The 21,786-nt window shown below is 38.4% G+C and overlaps 1 protein-coding gene across 1 annotated transcript in view; it reads right to left on the reverse strand.

Moving 5' to 3' along the window:
- Positions 1-796: 796 nt before the first annotated feature.
- Positions 797-21,786, reverse strand: part of LOC138327786 (allene oxide synthase-lipoxygenase protein-like) — a 75,288-nt gene continuing 54,298 nt past the window's right edge. The window contains exons 4-17 of the mRNA XM_069274169.1: positions 12,812-12,856; positions 12,256-12,384; positions 11,559-11,662; positions 10,358-10,490; positions 9,906-10,001; positions 8,643-8,739; positions 8,189-8,306; positions 7,326-7,418; positions 6,976-7,036; positions 6,600-6,705; positions 5,749-5,840; positions 3,829-4,002; positions 3,327-3,490; positions 797-1,496 (exon numbers count right to left, since the gene is read on the reverse strand). Of these exons, the coding sequence (XP_069130270.1) occupies positions 1,382-1,496; positions 3,327-3,490; positions 3,829-4,002; positions 5,749-5,840; positions 6,600-6,705; positions 6,976-7,036; positions 7,326-7,418; positions 8,189-8,306; positions 8,643-8,739; positions 9,906-10,001; positions 10,358-10,490; positions 11,559-11,662; positions 12,256-12,384; positions 12,812-12,856 (1,527 nt within the window). The 3' untranslated portion in view covers positions 797-1,381. The remainder of the gene's footprint in view (positions 1,497-3,326; positions 3,491-3,828; positions 4,003-5,748; positions 5,841-6,599; positions 6,706-6,975; positions 7,037-7,325; positions 7,419-8,188; positions 8,307-8,642; positions 8,740-9,905; positions 10,002-10,357; positions 10,491-11,558; positions 11,663-12,255; positions 12,385-12,811; positions 12,857-21,786) is intronic.

Here is a 21,786-nt window from a genome sequence, read left to right on the forward strand (position 1 = left end):
CAACACAGAAATTATGTACTGTAAAATTGTTGTTTTTATGCTTTATGTATGTTTAGATGGAAACTTTCTTGCAGAAATCACTTTACAATTACTAATGACACTGTAAAAATGTGAAATGAAATTGTAGACCACAATGTGGTTTCATGGTCTGACCGTAGATACTCATTTCGCTTCATTATAGATGTACATAAAATGATTTTTGGCAGTACTGCTAAAAATCATTTCCTGCTCTTATTTGCATATGTAAAATTAAAACCAATGCATTAAAAGTACTGTAATTTTCAAAATGTTAGTAACTTTTGGTGATGAATAACATGTTAAAAGCTCATCTTAATTCGTGAGTATGAAAAATAAGGCACATATAACTTTAAAACTCCTAGACGTGTTCATAAAATCTCATATAAAATGAACACAAATTTCAGATACTTTTTATCCTATTTCTACAACAGCATACATTTCTAAGAATTTCACATATTGGTATTTATTGCGAAAATTCAGCGGATGTCGCAATTGTGTCCCGCAGTCCTCAAAACCCTGACGTCACGTCATTTTACTGACATTATTCAATTGTTTCTGTGATGACGTCATAATGAATTTCCAGCAAACTGAAATCTATCCAGGTCATATTACACTAATGACATGTTTAAAAACATTACTCGGGCGAAATTACTGGATATCAGGCGGGTCATGTGATAAAAAACATCGCGTTTTAAAAACATTACATTATACATGTATTAAAAATAAATAATCCTTTACAAAATACATAATAATTATTAATGCCCAATAAATAATTATGACAGATCAAGAATACAATGACATCTCTAATACGTAGATTTAAAACTGCTGTAAATGTAAAGATCTAGAGGTATTCAGTATGATACGATTAACAGATATTGATTCTAGAATACATTCGTCTTCAGAATACACAGACACAGATATATGTGCAATGCCTTACATATAGTGCAGGGTTACTTTTTTTCTACTTTTCTAGTGTACTGTCAAACATATATGTCTTATTTTAACTTCTGTAACAGGAAAGGAGAAAATGTATCGGCCTGGAAATCGAACCAGGGATCTTCGAATACTAGTCGAATGCTCAACCTGATCAGCGATGATCGACTCAGTCCAATCCCGCTACACTTGTATTGATTCAAATAGGAAAATGAAATAACATAAGCCAAATTTTAAAAAAAATCATACATAAATGTACATATTATTATATCATGTGCTGATGCTATTTAAATATTTCAAGTATAAAAATAAAACGTCTGATGATCTTCTGTGAGATAACTATAATGAATATAATGTAAAATGATGTACAAAGAATGAAATGATGTATAATGTACAGATGTTGATATGGTAGCATCATGTATAGAATGAGTTATATGCTGATGGCGTTTGGGACGATCTCCGGATCCAGCCACTTGAAAGAAAATTCACGAGTTTTTTCCAAACTTTTTACACGCTGACTTTGTTCAGCAAGCTCCTTCTTAAATCTGCAAAATATACGATGTTCGATGTACGATGTTATTCCTTTGCCGAATTTACGTTCTATACAAATTACCGTTAAATATGGTATTTTCTAAGGTATTCTAACAAATGAACGTATCGGTAACTAATCATGTCATCAATGTCTGCATCTTAACAGACGAAAACATTATCAGCCCTGACGTATGCAGGAAACGGGTATCTTGATACATTATCAACAGATGGGGGATGATTTTGTTGAGTTATTTTGCTCCTTTTTATAAGACATATACGATAAATACAATACGATACAATACTATAAATACAATATTCGATATAGAGTGATATCATAACAGTTATACATAGTAAAACGTTAAATATAGTTTCCTATGTTATGCTTTTCGATAGGCTGTGATGTTATTGTATCTATATTCGAATCATGTCTTAACAAATGTGTTGATGTACATAAACATAACAGTGTCACTACCGTTTAACTACTTCCGTTGCCTGCTGATAAAATTGTAATATCGACCCGGATCTAACAGCTGATTACTAGGCTAATGAAATATATTTTTCTATGACACCTCACTTCGTGTTCATTTCGGTTTAGTGCTTTAGGATGTAATAAGCTCGCATGTGTTAAGGAACTATAAAAAATCCATTAGCTGTTTTACATTGGTGTGTATGTAAGGCATTTTTATCTACAGTGGTAATACAGTCCTGCTTTATAAATCAAATTAAAACTCCTTATCAATATTATTATTTAAGGATGTACTCCTCTGAGAAGTCAAAATTTTCTTGTATTAAATTTTTTTTCTCATATAGATTTTTGGAAATAGGAGTTCATATCATAAAAGAAAATGGAAGAAAAAACATATGTCCGTGTGCTCGTTTTTGAGCTATTGTCACTCAAAGATACCTAGTTGACAAAATATTGGATTTTATGTGAATTTTGCCGTTTTGGCCATATACATAAGATATTAAAGCCATAATTTCCTAATGAGGTGTTTGGTATGTATGGATGTTTGCAGAATTTATTTTTCAGTAGTCTTCTTTAAAAATATCCCAATTTTGATTAATAAGACTGATATTTTTTTTCTCAGAATAGCAACATATGCAACCCCTACCCCTTAATTTTTAGCCACAAAATGATCATTTTCAGCAATTTTTGCTAAATTTAACCCTTTATAGAAAAAGTTCTGGTATGAAACTTTTGTTAATATTTGGCATACCAATAGGGAAAGGGTTCAACTTTCTAAATCAGGCAGAAAAAGGGGGGTCCGTGTGCTTACTTTTTTGACCCATTTGAATATTTGTTATTTTTCAGTGTTTTATAGTAAAAAATAAAAGTGTTCAAATTACCATTTAATGCAAAAATAAAGTGACAAAAGTGTATCATTTCACACATTAATGCTCAGTATTTTAATTACCACAAACCTTGAAAAGATTTACAACAAAAATTTGCTCGATACAGCAAACAATGCTGGCGCAGTGATGATTTAAGTAAAAACTATTTCAGTAGAAAATGGTAAAACTGTAGCTCTACTCAAAGTGAAAAAAAGGACACAATTTAAAAATGGCCGCCAAATGACCGTTTCCCCGTTTAAACATTTACTTAAAGCAGAAATGTAATTTTTTGACTAAATTTGCAACTGGCAACTTGCTACATATGTTGATAAATTGTATTTGAAAATCTCATAACTTCTTTGATCTTTGTATAAACGAGACTTCAACGGGACTGAAACCTCAGAAAAATACAGCCTTAAGGTTAGTGTATACAAGCTGTATGGTACTAAACATCTGGGAAGTCTTTAAATATTCTTATCGCACAAAAATATGTTTTAATTAAAAGAACTTACCGTTGCAAGACTCTTTCAGCTTTTGGATCATAGATATATTTCATTTCATAATCACCAAGCTTATTGGTTCCTAAAGAACTCAGAATTTTAGCGATCACTATGATCTCAAAAGTCATAGCTTTGTCCGGGAGAGCGTTCAAAATGCAAGATTCCGTCAACGCTGCCTGAAAAAATGAAATTCATAAACGTCATAAATTCTTAGTAGATACTTTGCCTTTGAAACTATTTTCCTAGTTTATTGTCCCGTATATGTAGTCGTCAACAAAATACAACACTTTTAAATAAGTTTATAACGTTGAGCAGGAACCAACAAAGAAGCAATACCAGTAGAACATATCAATAGTAGTCGTAGACAAAGACGTCAATACCGGTATGAATATTCACAAGTATATGTAACATTACCAAACTAAAATGACTGGTAGGTGTCTGTCCATGTCAAAGAATTAATATGGATTCATATAATATTTTAATCAAAACATTAATGATCATTTTATATACATACCTTGGTAGTTGGAAGATTCCCTTTAATGGCTATAGGGTAGTTTGGAGGGAAGCCGTACTCGTCGTATTGAGCAAAGTTAGCAGCCGCATGGCCGGCACTGCTCGTGAAAATAATGCAATTCAAAATACACACGAGATCAGCCGCGTTATTGATAGATCCTTCTCCAGGGACTCCCTATACAAAAGAGGGATGTTTTAAGAAGTGTTAATCATCAATTATACTATTAATACTGTAAACCAAGATATTTTCGTGACGACTTAGTTTGGCGTTTTTATGACTAGTTACCTTTTCGTGGGTATTAATTTTCATAGTTCGCCACACACGCGAAACTTAATTGCACACGGAAATAAGTTGGTTCATAGTAATTCTCATTCACTTTTCTCATAGGTCTAGTACATGTATAGTTCTCATAGGTCTAGTACATGTATAGTTCTCATAGGTCTAGTACATGTATAGTTCTCATAGGTCTAGTACATGTATAGTTCTCATAGGTCTAGTACATGTATAGTTCTCATAGGTCTAGTACATGTATAGTTCGCATAGGTCTAGTACATGTATAGTTCTCATAGGTCTAGTACATGTATAGTTCTCATAGGTCTAGTACATGTATAGTTCTCATAGGTCTAGTACATGTATAGTTCACATAGGTCTAGTACATGTATAGTTCTCATAGGTCTAGTACATGTATAGTTCTCATAGGTCTAGTACATGTATAGTTCTCATAGGTCTAGTACATGTATAGTCTCTAGTCTAGTACATGTATAGTTCTCATAGGTCTAGTACATGTATAGTTCACATAGGTCTAGTACATGTATAGTTCTCATAGGTCTAGTACATGTATAGTTCTCATAGGTCTAGTACATGTATAGTTCTCATAGGTCTAGTACATGTATAGTTCCATATTCTATAATTCTCATAGGTCTAGTACATGTATAGTTCTCATAGGTCTAGTACATGTATAGTTCTCATAGGTCTAGTACATGTATAGTTCACATAGGTCTAGTACATGTATAGTTCTCATAGGTCTAGTACATGTATAGTTCTCATAGGTCTAGTACATGTATAGTTCTCATAGGTCTAGTACATGTATAGTTCTCATAGGTCTAGTACATGTATAGTTCTCATAGGTCTAGTACATGTATAGTTCTCATAGGTCTAGTACATGTATAGTTCACATAGGTCTAGTACATGTATAGTTCTCATAGGTCTAGTACATGTATAGTTCACATAGGTCTAGTACATGTATAGTTCTCATAGGTCTAGTACATGTATAGTTCTCATATGTCGAGTACATGTATAGTTCTCATAGGTCTAGTACATGTATAGTTCTCATAGGTCTAGTACATGTATAGTTCACATAGGTCTAGTACATGTATAGTTCTCATAGGTCTAGTACATGTATAGTTCACATGAATGGGAGACTAATACGCCTACCACATGATACCTAATAACGTATTTGTGGGACTGTTGTCTCTAGTGGTAATAGAATGACGTCAAAAGATCATTTCTCGCATAACGTTATTGAAGATCACATAGAGTTAAGTTCCATCACCACTGGAAATACTAGTCCCGCACAAACGTTATCGGGTATCACGTGTTACGTGGATTGGTCCCATTAGATCATAAAAATATTCACACCAAAACAAACAATATTTTAACAACATTTTAGATGTAAAATAAAAATCAAGGAGGGACATTTTCTCCAGACATGTCAATATCGTGTTGAAAAGTTGATAAGGCCCTTAAATGTAAAAAGACAATTTATCTGTTTTAATTGTTGGCTTATTGCTATTTTGAAACTCGTAAAGATAGAAATCTGATTTTAAATTTGTTTATACATACTATGAAATGCGGTGATCTTAAGCAATCACACAAAAAAAAAAAAAAAAAACACACGAGTAGTTATTCAATGGTACACACCAAAAGTCCACATCCGCCTTGAGACCTTGGTTTGACCAGCTCTTGAGCCCAAGCCTGTATCTCTTGGTCATTCGCAAATGAACTGGAACAGTCTGAAATACATTAAAGGTTAATTGTTACATTTTGATCATTTCTGATACAGAAAAATGTCACAGACATTAATTCTATTAATCTTTTATATTTGTTTTTTATTTTGCATAAAATATACATTTCACATTAAACAAAATTATATCGTTTTATATTTTTTCGTGATTTAAATATTAATATAGTCCATTAAACATTTCGCTCTGGTTACTTCAAATTATCCATACTTGAATGTTTAACATCGAATTACTATATGTACATTAAGATTTTGAAATATGTAACATATCGACACAATGTTCACTGGATTACTGCGTTTATAATGAAATGAACTTCCGTCGATAGAATGCTGTAAACCGACCTTTTTCAAATTTTTTTTCGCGAATTTCAAAGTAAATATGCAAAAGTTTATCTTTACAAAAGTATATATACTTTACTTAAAGTGATAGGTACTGCACAGCCGAGTATATTCGCGATTTCGCGGAACACCGACAATATATAGCAAAAATGTGATGTGTGAAATTGTGGTAAAATTGGTAAATTTTATATACTCTCGAATCTAGATCGCAAAAATTGAATACCCCTAAAATCTAAGTTTCATGTTTGTGGTTCAAAATTTTATCCCGCAAAAATAACTGGTGATACGGTGATTTCATTCAATTTTAAAATCCCGAAATCTAATGTTCGCGAACTTGTTTTGACATTGAAAATGCGAAATGTAGGAATCATGTAAACAAAAATTGGTTTACATAAAGGTCTAATGATTTTACCATAGTAGAGGGCGACGTATGCGGTGACGTAGCTGTTGATGATGTTATACAGTGCCAAAGCGTCATCCCGATAGTGGTAGCCACTCAGTACCGTCTGGTCCAGTAGCTATAGCAAAATGTAAATTAAAATACAAATAAACAGATATTCATGAACGGATTTCGAATCAGCTTTGAAACAAGAATACGAAAAAACATTATTGCGTGTGGAAATACATCTCATTCAAAACTTTACGTTCATCTTAGATTCTCACCCTTTAGCCCTACAAAAAACAACAAAACACAGCAATTTAACTTATACAAATAGACAAAAAATATCCAGGAGATTGTTTTTTTTTAAAACAACGATTGCAAATATTAATATAAAACAAGTGCATACTCCTCTGCTCTCCAGTTCTTTTGGCAGTGTCCCGTCGACATCCATCCGCCATGTTTCCAGTCTGAGAAATGACAAAACTTGTAATTGATAAAACCGTTATACTCAAATAATGACCAAATGCAACACCAAATTCTGACATGTTTCCCGGTAAGCATGGTATTGTGTAGCAAAGTGTCCATATTAACGTTATATTATGTTATATGTGCGTGAAGATATAGAATTTTTCGAATCGGTATAGCCACAAAATAAATAAAAGCTATCAATAGACGATTTCAGATGCTATTTGGAAGTGCTATTTACAATAAGGGTAAATTGTGTACAGGTTGTAAAATCAATGCTTTAATTATTACTTTCTTTGAATCAGCTCAAACAATCCTTTAATCCCCATCGCCGTCACATTTTGAACCCAGCCGTCCGGACTGATAAGCGTTGTGAGTGCTGAGCTATTAGACGAAACAATAAAACACTGTTATTGATGATATTCTGAATTAATTTGTCAGCGCAGACATCATTATATGCCTCATCATCGATACTCAATGAGAAACTTTCACAGTCGTAATATCCACGTTTGGTTCAAGATGGAAAAACTGACCAATCACAGGTTAGCAGATAATTCCTTTGAAGGTATGCATCGTCGTTGACCCACAATTGATTGGATTACACTACGCTACACTTATCACCCGTGGGACAGCTCGATCTCTTAGCACCGGTTTTTGTCAAGATCGGGATTGGCCCTGACAGATTTTCCTGTCGATTTTAGCCAATGAGATTGGAGGTAACATACGCTTGACACAAGCTATATATAAACAATATTGATATCCATGATTCTGCCTTTTTTTTAAAGTTATGTTGATTGGTTTCTATTTATAGAGTGACGTCATTGAATCGGTGCTCTGAGATCGAGCTGTCCTAGGGGTAATAAGTGAAGCATTGTGAAGTGTAATCAGCCGTGGGTCACCGACAATGCGGATCCGTCCTTCGATTCTAGTGTTGTATAATGCACATCAAAAGATCAAATTACCTGTCCATCTGTTGTCGCACACCAGATATCAACCGATGGTTTATAAATCTTCTAAAGTACTTATTATTACATTTCGTGATTGTTGTTACTGTATTATCTCTTTTATTATACAAGACTTTGTCAGAACATGATCAAGATCTGAACCTTTATACGTAAGTATAAAATTCTCGGGGATAAGTCAATCTTGCATACCCATTGATGTCGATGAGATACAAGAAGTGTGGCGCCAGTAGTTTGAAGATAGGATGGGATTGCGACAAGTTTCTGTGAGTGGCGAGAACACATCCTTCCATCAACAGATGGGTAAAACCTAAATTAAAAAAAAAATAAGGCACATTAAAGAAACAATAATAAAGAAAATATATTAGGTCTTATAATAATGATAAAACCAGCCAACGATGTAGACACGTCACAAAACAAAAACAGTATTCCATGTGTAAACAATGTTGATTTTATTGTTTACCTTATGTTATACACTGATAGTCTGGGCGACGCCAAGATATATATGACGACCCGCGTTACGTTTAATAAACAACCGTACTTAGGTGTAGATTCAACTCTAATCTTATCATGTTCAAGACTACCGGGTTAATTTTACGTTTACAGTTTTAATTTAAAATTGAAGTACATCCATTTAATTATGTACCTAAATGAGTGACCGATTCGTGGTAGGAAGCATCGGCGAGATTGAACCACATCTTGGCAGCTAGCCAGGTATATTTTGGGTCTGATGGGAGAAACACCTACAAATTAGATAATCACATAAAGCCAAATTGTATGTAAACATCTTAGGAACGGGCATCTGTTAGTACTAAGTCGTTTTGCAATACAATTAGTAAAAGCGATCAGCTCTGTATAAAATTCAATGTTTAGTGCGTTCGCCTTCCTTGGGTCCTAAATTGTCATTTCCAACACACAATCTGACGTGTGTATATGGATTACACGGACCTATACTGGTACAATATTGGTTTTGTAATATCACTTACCTTTCCCCTGCCATGAGTTATAGTTTATTATAAGGCACAGTGACAACTACCAGAAAAGGAAGCTTGTCCATGTAGTTGCTTTTGTTCGTGGGAAAGTAAATTTCGCAGCATTCGTTGCCATGTTAATTTACGTGAATACACGGGAAAAAAATCGAACAAAAACGGAAAGTTAACTGGATTATATTTCCATTCTACTTTCAGTTTCCCGTTTGATCTATGTTAAACCAGATGGGCAATATCACGCTATGAACTCCAATCTGGTCAAGCGTATGAATATTTAACGTTTCCGCCGCGTCACGGATAGTGTATACAATATATACCTACGCCTATACATAACGGTCAAATAATTTAAAAAGTGATTTTAAAGTTGTGTTGTCTATGAAATCTAATAGTATTATTATGTTTACAAAAAAGCATGTATTTAAAAATATCATCGCATAATTTTCATTTGTTCGCTTGTTTCAAACCGTTTTGTGTTGAACTATATTCAGAAGCTGATGATATGGCTGTTCCGTTTATTAAACTTGGTGACGTCAACACTAGTGCAAGCGGGAAAATTCAAAGGATATACATGTATAGTGTTGGATTTTAATAATCGTAATGGAAATATAAGTAATAAACTGTTACCAGATTGGACATACAGTTGATATGAAGCCCATCCGTCCGAAAGATAAATATTCATGGCGCCCTAACGGGCGCCATTCTATTTATCTTCCTTCCGGATGGGCTTCATATCAACTGTATGTCCAATCTGGTAACAGTTTATTGCTTAATTATTGCTGTTAGAACTAGGCTTGCGCCAGATATTTTTCGCACAAATTGTTATCATAAAACATGTCACGATTTTTTATCCGTAAAATTTAACATATTCTAAATATGTATATAGATACAAACAAAATAGTGAAGAATTGCAAGATACTAACTGGATTATCGTCAGCCGGTTGTTGCTTTAGTTGTATGGCGATAGGTACCAACCGGTTCTTCTTGTTGTGGTAGAACAAAGCGATTGGAGAACTAACCTGAATGAAGCAAACAAAAAATAAATAAATAGATAAAATAAAATATGATAAAAAAGTTGATTTAGGTCACCTTCAACAAAAGATAATATATTTCATAGAACCCCATAAAATAATGCATCGCAAACATTTCATTTTTGATACAAGTTTTTATCTATGAAAATACAGTAAAATATGGTTATAACGAACATCTGGAGATCCAATGTAATGACATCGTTATAAACATAGTTCGTTATACACATATCACAGACATCCTATTAGAACGGAGAACATGGATTACTACTCATTTGTTGTAAGCGTGTTCATTATAAACGTGTTTTAATGTATATAGACCATATGTACGATGATGCTACATATACCGTCATTCCACTTTTAACTGGAATACCCTCCATGATAGCATAGTCGACATAAAACAGCTTCTTTTTCGCCAAAGCAGCAGATAGACCCATACCCTCCAGGAACGGTTTTACCATGTCCTCAGTGACAGCAAGCCTAAAAGGAAAATATTTCATTATTCCGTGTTTGCATATTACAAAGTTATGTGTCTTTGTATGTAGGTATCGATTAAGACTTTGTTATTTTGTGAGCGAAATTTACATTGTTTTACGAAAACATAATTATCTAAAATCACAATCACAATCAATCAATACCTACACACACGGACAGATAACTCTGCAACATGATAATAAGGAATACTCAATAAAATTTTTACGGTATTTCTGTATTTTGAGTATATTTATTTCAAGTAATGTTTTTATAAATTAGTAATTATTATTTTTAAATAATTATAACGTAGTTACATTTAAGTCATCCATGGTTATGTCTGTTTCTGCAGTGACAATGAGAGAGGTAGATATATGTCACATGACCTAAATCAATCCACAGACAAGGTATTGTCTTTTTTAAAACAGGAGTAACAGATTGTAAAAAGAAAGAACACACATGGTTTAAAGGGGCAATTCAGTCTAAGAGAACATTAAAATTTGTACATATATCGAAAAAAACCCAGTTCAAATGGAAATTAGATCAGTCGGTTTTACTGTGATATGCCTGAAAAGCCCATGGTGGTGAAATGTGTGTGAAATGTTCAAACTCTTTCAGCTGTCCGCCATTACACACTGTGGTCAAACTTCTTGTATGCCGAACCCTGTCCCTTGCTCGTAGAGTAATACAACTTTTGTCTAGAACTGCTCAAATCGCTCTGACAGTAGTGTGTTTACCTTATTAGGTGAATTGTCTTGCCAAAAAATCATTTTATCACCATCTTAATGGTTATGTAGTTCATTTGTTTAACGTGCGTGACTTTGGCTTGGGTATGGGTACAGCGTCCATATTGGACCTGCTTAATTGTATTGATCAACGATTTGATATTTCAACGATATTAATTAAAATACTTAAAAATGTTGAGGAATTTGTCAATGTTTTACGTTATATGTTTCATAAAAAATGTAGAACAATACATTTATGCTATATTTGGCTTCTTGGTTATGTAAAATAATCAGCCTGAGTGAATTGTCTCTTTAAACAACTTTGAAAATCAACAAACAAGTTAAACTTTACTTTTCTGGAATCTCTGTGCAGAGGGTGATGAGGGAATTGTTGACGCGTCCAATACGCTGGAATCCAAAATGCTCGTCTGTATGCCAAGTATCGTCTGCCAGGGGCTAAAATACAATATGAGATATCATCGAATTCAATATATTAACTTAAATTGGTTTATTTTGATTTATTTTGTTATGTTTAATTGCAATTAATGAATTATGTCACCGTTGTTTGCATTGTAATATAACATGATACATTTAGTCACCATTATACTAATGTAATTCCAGGTATTGCAGGATTGATCACTATCTTTTAGATCTTGCTAACAGTCTGAACATTCATCCTTACAACATTGAATCATATACTAGTAAGTCACGCTGACCTACATGTATATAAGTCACACTGGCCTATTTCAGTCATCTTGACCTATATAATTCATACTAACGTATATAGGTCAAACTGACCTATATTAGTCACGCTGACCTATATAGTAAGTCATGCTGACCTATAAAGTAAGTCATACTGACCTAAAAAGTAAGTCACACTGACACATATAATTTATATTAGTCTATATAAGTTTATAATTCACACTGGTCTATACACATTTATGTGGGTCTCACTGACTTATATAAGATTGAGAACTATATAAGTAATATTGACTTATATAACATAGACCTACATGTAATATAGGTCACACTGACTTCTATGTACTCACTGTAGGTTTGGAGAACACGTCGGATTTATAGATGTTACAAAGGTCGTCGAGACTGTCCCAATCACCACTTACAAGTCTGACAAGTTTACCTTTAATTGTTATTTCTGCGCCAAGTTTCAAAAGATCGAACTGAAAATGGAAATATAAAGTTACACACTGTTACGTCATTGCATTGTACAACGATGGTTTATACAGAGTGCATTTCACTAATATATTGATAGATCAAATCACTATTGCATTGTTCTTTAATTAGTCCCATTAATCACCAAGCAAATTGCTCATCTGTATGGGCAACAATACATCAGACCAAGAGCGGGAGGGTTAGAGGTAGAATATATAACATTTTAATCCGTTCTGTTCAATAAAAATATTTTTCACAAAAATACTCAGTTACAAAACAGTACAATGCTATTCAAGAAAATAACACTTATCCATTTGAAAATGCAAGAGTATGTGATGAAGACAAAGAATACCGTGACATGATCACGAAAGCATCACGAAAAAATCCTGGTATCATATTCACAATGTCAAAGTTTTCCTCCGAAATGCAATTTACCTGGTAGTTGAATGAAAATTTCTCATCTTCAGGTACTTCTTTTACCTGAAATAATAAATGATGAGCAAAGTTATAAAAAGTGCTGCATACATTAAAGAACTTTAGTAAATATAATCAAGGTTGTATATAAAGACCATCAAAGATTCTCAGGAAAAATTGTATCTATAACCAAGTGGTCGTTATACATAGGTCAAATCACGTACATGTATAAATGGTATTTTAAGACCCTAAGAAAGTGGTCTTGATAAACAGGTGGTCTTTATACCGAGGTGGTCGCTATGCAGGTTTGACTGTATACGTTTATTAAACGTAACATGATGCATGGAAGCTGTCATGAAAGACTTAATTAAGACCAATGAACTTCCTTTATGCATCTGTAGTAATATGATATGGTAAAATGTACTTATTTATGACATACTCCGTCTTTCATCAATTACATACACCAACATTATATGGTTTAGTTTGATTTAGTTTCACGTCCCAATAACAGCCATAGTCGTTAAAGCACGTGCAAGATGGATGTGTGTGTCATCGTTCTGTGTGTCGTCGTTCTGTGTGTCGTCGTTCTATGTGTCGTCGTTTTGTGTGTCGTCGTTCTGTGTGTCGTCGTTCTATGTGTCGTCGTTCTGTGTGTCGTCGTTCTGTGTGTCATCGTTCTGTGTGTCGTCGTTCTGTGTGTCGTCGTTCTGTGTGTCATCGTTCTGTGTGTCGTCGTTCTGTGTGTCGTCGTTTTTGTGTGTCGTCGTTTTGTGTGTCGTCGTTCTGTGTGTCGTCGTTCTGTGTGTCGTCGTTTTGTGTGTCGTCGTTTTGTGTGTCGTCGTTCTGTGTGTCGTCGTTCTGTGTGTCATCGTTCTGTGTGTCGTCGTTCTGTGTGTCGTCGTTCTGTGTGTCATCGTTCTGTGTGTCGTCGTTCTGTGTGTCGTCGTTTTGTGTGTCGTCGTTCTGTGTGTCGTCGTTTTGTGTGTCGTCGTTCTGTGTGTCGTCGTTCTGTTTGTTGTCGTTTTTGTGTGTCATCGTTTGTGTGTGTCGTCGTTCTGTGTGTCGTCGTTCTGTGTGTCGTCGTTTGTGTGTGTCGTCGTTCTGTGTGTCGTCGTTCTGTGTGTCGTCGTTCTGTGTGTCATCGTTCTGTGTGTCGTCGTTCTGTGTGTCGTCGTTCTATGTGTCGTCGTTTTGTGTGTCGTCGTTCTGTGTGTCGTCGTTCTATGTGTCGTCGTTCTGTGTGTCGTCGTTCTGTGTGTCATCGTTCTGTGTGTCGTCGTTCTGTGTGTCGTCGTTCTGTGTGTCATCGTTCTGTGTGTCGTCGTCGTTCTGTGTGTCGTCGTTTTGTGTGTCGTCGTTTTGTGTGTCGTCGTTCTGTGTGTCGTCGTTCTGTGTGTCGTCGTTTTGTGTGTCGTCGTTCTATGTGTCGTCGTTCTGTGTGTGTCGTCGTTCTGTGTGTCATCGTTCTGTGTGTCGTCGTTCTGTGTGTCGTCGTTCTGTGTGTCATCGTTCTGTGTGTCGTCGTTCTGTGTGTCGTCGTTTTGTGTGTCGTCGTTTTGTGTGTCGTCGTTCTGTGTGTCGTCGTTCTGTGTGTCGTCGTTTTGTGTGTCGTCGTTTTGTGTGTCGTCGTTCTGTGTGTCGTCGTTCTGTGTGTCATCGTTCTGTGTGTCGTCGTTCTGTGTGTCGTCGTTCTGTGTGTCATCGTTCTGTGTGTCGTCGTTCTGTGTGTCGTCGTTTTGTGTGTCGTCATTCTGTGTGTCGTCGTTCTGTGTGTCGTCGTTCTGTTTGTCGTCGTTCTGTGTGTCGTCGTTCTGTGTGTCGTCGTTCTGTTCCTCGTGTTCCTAATCCTATTCATATTATTTCTTGTTTACGTCCTCATCGTCGTAATTCCCATTATCTTCATTCATCGTCCTCCTCGTCCTCTTCCCTCCCCTCTTCGTCTTCCTCGTCTTCTCCTCCTCGTCGTCACCCTCGTCCTCCTCTCCTTCTCGTCGTCCGTCCTCTCCTCTCCTCCTCGTCGTCGTCCTCCTCCTCGTCCCCCTCGTCCACGTCGTACTCCTCCTCGTCCCCCTCGTCCTCCTGCTCGTCCCCCTCCTCCTCGTCCTCGCCCCCCTCGTCTTCCTCTCCTCCTCCTCGTCCTCGTCCTCCACTTCTCCTCCTCGTCCTCGTTGTCGTCGTCCTCCTCCTCCATGTGCTCCTCTCCTCGTGGTCTTCTCCTCCTCCTCGTCGTCCTCCTCCACCTAGACGTCTTCCTCCCTCCTCCTCGTCGTCCTCCTCCTCCACCTAGACGTCTTCCTCCTCCTCCTCCTCCTCCTTCTCCATGCGCTCCTCTCCTCGTGCTCCTCTCCTCTTAATGATCCTTTCCTCCGTCCTCGTCGTCCTCCTCCACCTAGTCGTCTCCCTCCTCCTCATTCTCCTCAATGTGCTCCTCTCCTCCTCCTCGTCCTCCTCTCCTCCTCCTCGTCCTCCTCCTCCACCTAGTCGTCTTCCTCTTGCTCCTCCTCCTTCTCCATGTGCTCCTCTCCTCGTGCTCCTCTCCTCCTCCACGTGCTCCTCTCCTCCTCCTCGTCCTCCTCTCCTCCTCCTCGTCCTCCTCCTCCACCTAGTCGTCTTCCTCTTGCTCCTCCTCCTTCTCCATGTGCTCCTCTCCTCGTGCTCCTCTCCTCCTCCTCCCTAGTGCTCCTCTCCTCCTCCTCGTCCTCCTCTGCTCCTCTCCTCGTCCTCCTCCTCCACCTAGACGTCTTCCTCCTCCTCCTCGTCCTCCTCCTCCACCTAGTCGTCTTCCTCTCCTCCTCCTCCTCCTCCTTCTCCATGTGCTCCTCTCCTCGTGCTCCTCTCCTCCTCCTCGTCCTCCTCTCCTCCTCCTCGTCCTCCTCCTCCACCTAGTCGTCTTCCTCTTGCTCCTCCTCCTTCTCCATGTGCTCCTCCTCCTCGTGCTCCTCTCCTCCTCCTCGTCCTCCTCTCCTCCTCCTCGTCCTCCTCCTCCACCTAGTCGTCTTCCTCTTGCTCCTCCTCCTTCTCCATGTGCTCCTCTCCTCCTGTTCCTCTCCTCCTCCTCGTGCTCCTCTTCCTCCTCCTCCCCCTCCTCGCTTGCACATGGGCTGAATCAAACTAAATACAGACCAATGAAATATGTTTACTCAGCATGCATCATGAAGAATTCGATTTCTATAAAAATGCACTTTGAACTGTTATTGTCAATAAATAAACTCCATATTACAAACACACGATTCCATCCAATGTAAAATATGAAAACAGACATTATATCCATAGCTTTGATGCACACATCCACAATTAAGTAAACATGTTATAGATAAAATGATCTAACAAGCAATTATATAACTATTCAAATACCAAAATGTATGTAATGTACATTACCTTTAAAGCTTTATTCTACATTCTTCTAGCAGACACCGAAAATCGCCACTTTATCTTATGCGAGTAGAGTATACGTAGGTCCCGTTGTCCTCGTGACGTCACAGGTCAGGGGTCCCGAATCGGGGTCAATGACTTGGGGCTTCAGGTGTGTTCTAGAGAAAAGTCGCATTATCTCTAATACCGTATTCGCTATGAAACTCTATTCTCCATTATGGGTCTCCATTCTAAAGTTTATACAATGACACATTTATCTAGCCTTATATACCAAACAATTCCGTGTACACTTTAGAATGATACACATTTTGGCAAAAGATTGTGAATTCCATCTAATATAAACTATCTGTTTGTAAATATCGATTTTTACAGACACAAGTACCTGTGTACATGTCCGATACCTATTTATTATTATCCTCAATCACAGATATGAGTTTGGAATATACTTGAAAATAGGGATTTATACAATGTATCAGTGATTTAAATAGTATATTATTATATTAAAATCTCTGCATGCATATATTGATGTACCTGTCGTAGATAAATGAAAATTTTTGCGCGATTTCTGGACAATTATTCACAATATCATGTATAAAACAATCCACGTACGTTGTAAATCTACGGTATTTGGAACCACATATTGACTATGTTATCCAAAACCCGACTCGGGTCGTTGTACTGTTCAAACCCGCTTTACAAATTTCTCACTTTTTCACAAAACCTACCCATACGAATCAAAGATGCTCCACCGCCGACAGAGCATAAATGGTATTCTTCATTTGAACAATAATTGGTGTTTAATAATGTATATATATATGTCTAATTAACACAAAAATAATATAAAGTAATTTCTTTTGCCTTTGGTGCATGCGCAATCAATACTTCATTCCATACAGGATATAGTGCCAACATCGGCTAACAGGACAGAGAAGGGTTCCTGACTATTCTCTGCTGTCGGTGGAGCCCTCTCAGGAGTCACCCAGCACATCATGATCAGCCCACGTCCTGGGATTATCAGGCGATCCATGGTCAGGTCTAGACCTGCCTCGCCCCACCCTCCCAGTCGGAGGTCGGCTATCGTATTTCCTCCTTCAATGGAAGGAAATAACAACAGACTCGAGGGCCTCGGCATAACTTTTCACAGAGGAACTCCAACTGGAGGATATGAGCCCAGGGTTCTACTCCCGGATCTTCCTGGTACCCAAGAAGCCCGGTTCTTGGAGACCCATAATAGACCTGAGTGCCCTCAATCGTCATGTGCCACATTTCAAGATGGAAACACCACATGGCATTATGGCCTCGGTGGCTCCAGACATGTGGGTCACGTCCATCGACCTAAAGGACGCATATTTTCATGTGGCGATCAAACGGTCAGCTCGAAAGTTCCTCAGATTTACCCACAATCGGAGGGTTTTCCAGCAATGCCTTTCGGTCTAACTACTGCACCGCTAGTGTTCACGAAATTGCTCCAAGCAGTTATGGGTTACCTACACAGTCTCGGAGTGGATGCCCACATCTACTTCGACGACTCGTTGCTAGTCCATTTGGACAAGATAGCCCTCTCCAAGAGCACCAGGTCAGTTCTTCAAGTCCTCCTTCGCTTGGGTTTCTTCCCTTCCAAGGAGAAATCAGAGATAATCGCTTCTCAGGACTTCGTTTTTCTGGGCAATCGTTTTTGCACGGACCTCGGATTAGTCCTACCCCCTCGGGACAAATTCGAGAAGGCCTTCCAGTTTGTGGCGATTCTGGTCCGACTGGAACGTATTCAGGTACGTTGGTTCCTCCGTATCTTTGGATTCCTGAATTCTTTGGCGGATGTTGTGCCTCTAGGCCGTCTTCACATTAGGCCTCTCCAACTGTATCTGTTGTCAGTTTAGACCCCCTCTACACGACAATGGGATGCTTTTATCCCCCTGTCAAAGACAGTGAAGGACTCGGCTCAGTGGTGGATGTCAGAATCCAATGTCCTGGCTGGAGTTCCTCCTCCTCCGACGACCACCCTGTATACCGATGCCTCGTCAACAGGGTGGGGGCAAACCTGTCGGGGCAGACTCTTTCAGGGGAATGGTCCCGTGCAGAGAGGTTTCAACACATCAATGTGTTAGAAATGAGGGCAGTCCTGTTAGCCCTGCAGGGTTTCAGATCTGCTCTACAGGGTCAGGTGATTTGCCTAGCTACAGACAATTCTACAGTTGTGGCCTAAGGAGGGACAGGGAGGGACAAGGTCCCATCTTCTCTGTGCTCTAGCAATGAAAGTCCTGCTATTGTGTCAGGATCTTTCATTGATCATGTCTGTCAGGCATTTCCCAAGCAAACAGAACCTTCTAGCACATACTCTGTCTCGGTCTCAACGCCCGATCCTCACGGAGTGGACTCTCAAGGCCTCAGTTTTTCAGGCGGTGAAAACCTGTAGAAAAATGTAGACCTGTTTGCGGCAGCTCTGAATGCCCGTCTTCCAGTGTATATGTCTCCTGTTCCAGACGAATCCGCACTAGCTGTGGATGCCATGTCTCAGGACTGGTCGGGTCTTCTAGCATATGCCTTCCCTCCTGTCAGCTTGGTGGGTCCAGTGCTCTCCACAATTCGCAAGGAACCCTGTTCCCTACTATTAATCGCCCATCGATGGCCTCGTCAACCATGGTTTCCTCATCTTCTCCAGCTCCTAGTGGAGACACCTCTAAGGTTGCCATGTTTTCCAGACCTTCTGAGCCAGCCAAGGTCTCGGCAGTTTCACCCCTCCCCCGACAGACTACACCTTCACGCGTGGAGGCTATCTCCTTGCAGCTCACTCAGAAGGTCTTTTCTGGAGAAGTTGCCTCACGCATCACTAGGGCAATCAGATCTTCCTCATCTGCCGTGTACGGCTCCCGATGGAATATCTTCGGTGATTGGTGTGTCAGCAGGGAAATTGATCCTATCTCGGCCCCTATTCCCTTGATTGCAGAATTTTTTCTGCATCTTTTTAAGAATGAGGGCTTTTCTCCTGGTACCATTCGAGGTTACAGGTCAGCAATTGCCAATGTTTTGGCTTATTTTGGTCGTAGAGATATTAGTGATTGTTCCATGCTGTCAGATCTCCTACGCAGCTTTGCGATTCTTGGGCGCCCTCGTTCACGATGCCTTGCTCCTCAGTGGAATCTCACCTTGGTTCTCCAGTCTCTAACTCGTTCACCATATGAGCCTCTGTCTTCAGCCACGATTTAGAATCTTACGCTCAAGACAGTATTAGTCGTGGCATTTGCTTCAGGCCGTAGACGAAGTGAGATTCATGCCTTCAGGAGATCTAGCATCTATCTTCGTTTTTCTCAGAGTTATTCAGCTGTTACTCTTCGCACGGAACCCACTTTTTTTAGCTAAGAATCAAGTGTCCCATTTTTCGCCAGACCCAGTACACATTCCTTCCCTGGTTTCTGTTGTTAGTAGTCAAGAGACAGATTACCTTTTGTGCCCTGTACGTGCCGTTCGGTACTACCTGGACAGAACAGGTGGGGGACGGGATTCTCACTCCCGACTGTTTCAGTCTCTCAAGAAAGGTATCTCGGATATCTCTGCAGCTAACATTTCTCTATGGATCTGTCTGACTATTCATGCAGCCTATGATGGCTCTGATAATGAATTTATGGGACAGTGTCATGTTCGGGCTCATGAAGTTCGTGCCCTATCCTCCTCTTGGGCATTACTTAATGGGGCTCCTTACGAGGATGTTATGTCTGCTTCTGTTTGGCGTGGCCATTCAACCTTTTCGGACTTTTAACTTCGTTCCCTATCCTCGTCTGCAGAGGACTTATATTCTCTCGGCCATTTGGTGGCAGTCCAGTCTGTTGTTTGCCCTCCTTCGGGTCTTTCGTCATCCTAGAGATGTCGGTGGTTTTTATATTCCCCCATGGATTACCTGTGATATGCTACCTTGGATTGCTTGGTTGCTGTTAACGGGAGACACCACTACGGTAAGACGAATTCGCTATTGTAATTGGCCAGGTAAGATATTTTCTGAAGGTAAATTGGGGTTTTTCTTGTAAAACCAATTTTACCTATGAAAATACTAACCTGGCAAATGTGATTTCCCACCCTCCTCCCCGTTTGTCTCCCTTTCTTCTGGTCTCGGCCATATAAATATGAAGGGATGGCATACAGGAAGTGACACACAGGAAGTGGGTCCTCCTGGTGGGGGAATCCATGGGATAATCTATTTTTAGAACTTGTGTGTCAAAGAAGCCTAATAGATTTGAAGAAGCTATTGTAATTGGCCAGGTAAGTATTTTCATAGCTAAAATTGGTTTTACAAGAAAAACCCAAATCATGCACGAGTCAGACGGAAAAAATGAGACTGAATATATCTATGTCTAATCCAAGTTGCAGATATCAAGTACAAAACAAAATCAGAACTGTACTTCCAAATAGCCAATGTCGTTGATTAGCTCGCGTCAGGTGTCAAAAGTAAGATCAGAGGTAAGTTGGCGATGGACCATCATTTAATTGTTGTATAATGTCATATTTGTTTACACTTATAAATCTTGGGTTTACAGTAAAATATACCGTTCCAACATAACATATAACAAGTGTATAAATCACTAGATGTATATATTTCAGAATAACCCATGTATACATTTTTCTTTCATACCTACGGGTGTAATACTGGCTGGTCTAGGGCAATACACTCATGCCGCCTGAGGCTGTATTGCATGGCTACCCATGCAATAAAGCCTCATGACGTCACGGCATCAACAAAATTTATATTTCCCCGGTAAAATTTTAACATTTTTTTTCACAAAGTTAACAGGTTTTACTACGGTGGCTAGGAGCGGACATGAAATTAAATAAAATGATTGCGTGGGAACGAAATATTATTGCGTTCGAACGAAATATTTTTGCGTGGGAACGAAATATTATTGCGTTCGAACGAAATACTATTGCGTGGGAACGAAATATTATTGCGTTCGAACGAAATACTATTGCGTGGGAATGAAATATTATTGCGTTCGAACGTTGGAATTTCATCATTTTTTCTACTAAGTATATAGATAGCGTAAATAGCGTAGTCCGGTTTGCACGATTAGCCCCGGTGAATATGCAAAACAATGTGAAATCATGTTGTTTTTTTATGTCGATTTAGTTCTACCACCAAAGGAAAATTTCAAAGTGATATATAAATATAACGAACACCCTTACATTGAATTTATACTTGTAACGCAAAAATTTCCATTCGACATCAAGGTTCCTATAATATGTCTATAATGTGTATATTACGAAATTTGCTCATACCGAAGCTATTTCGTTTGTCCTTAGAGGTTCGTTAAAACAATGTTTTACTGTATATAATATATTCTTGCTGTTCTAAAAACATGTGCTAATTTTGATTTTAACGCTCTCCTTGATGCACAACACCTCATTTATTTTCATGATATGCATTGTAACATCAATGTACAGACTGACCACGTATGCTTAACTAGTTAATTCCGAGATATATGGGGATAAATCCAAGAGGATGACGAATATCTTATCAAAATGATGTAAATACCGCTTATAGTAATAAGTTTGGTGTTTGTATAGCTCAAATTATGTAATTATCCAGTGTAATTGTTAGTAATAGCCTATAATTTATGTGTCACGTAAGGATATCAATT

This window comes from Argopecten irradians, chromosome 7 (assembly GCF_041381155.1).
Source record: "Argopecten irradians isolate NY chromosome 7, Ai_NY, whole genome shotgun sequence".
Lineage (NCBI taxonomy): Eukaryota > Metazoa > Mollusca > Bivalvia > Pectinida > Pectinidae > Argopecten > Argopecten irradians.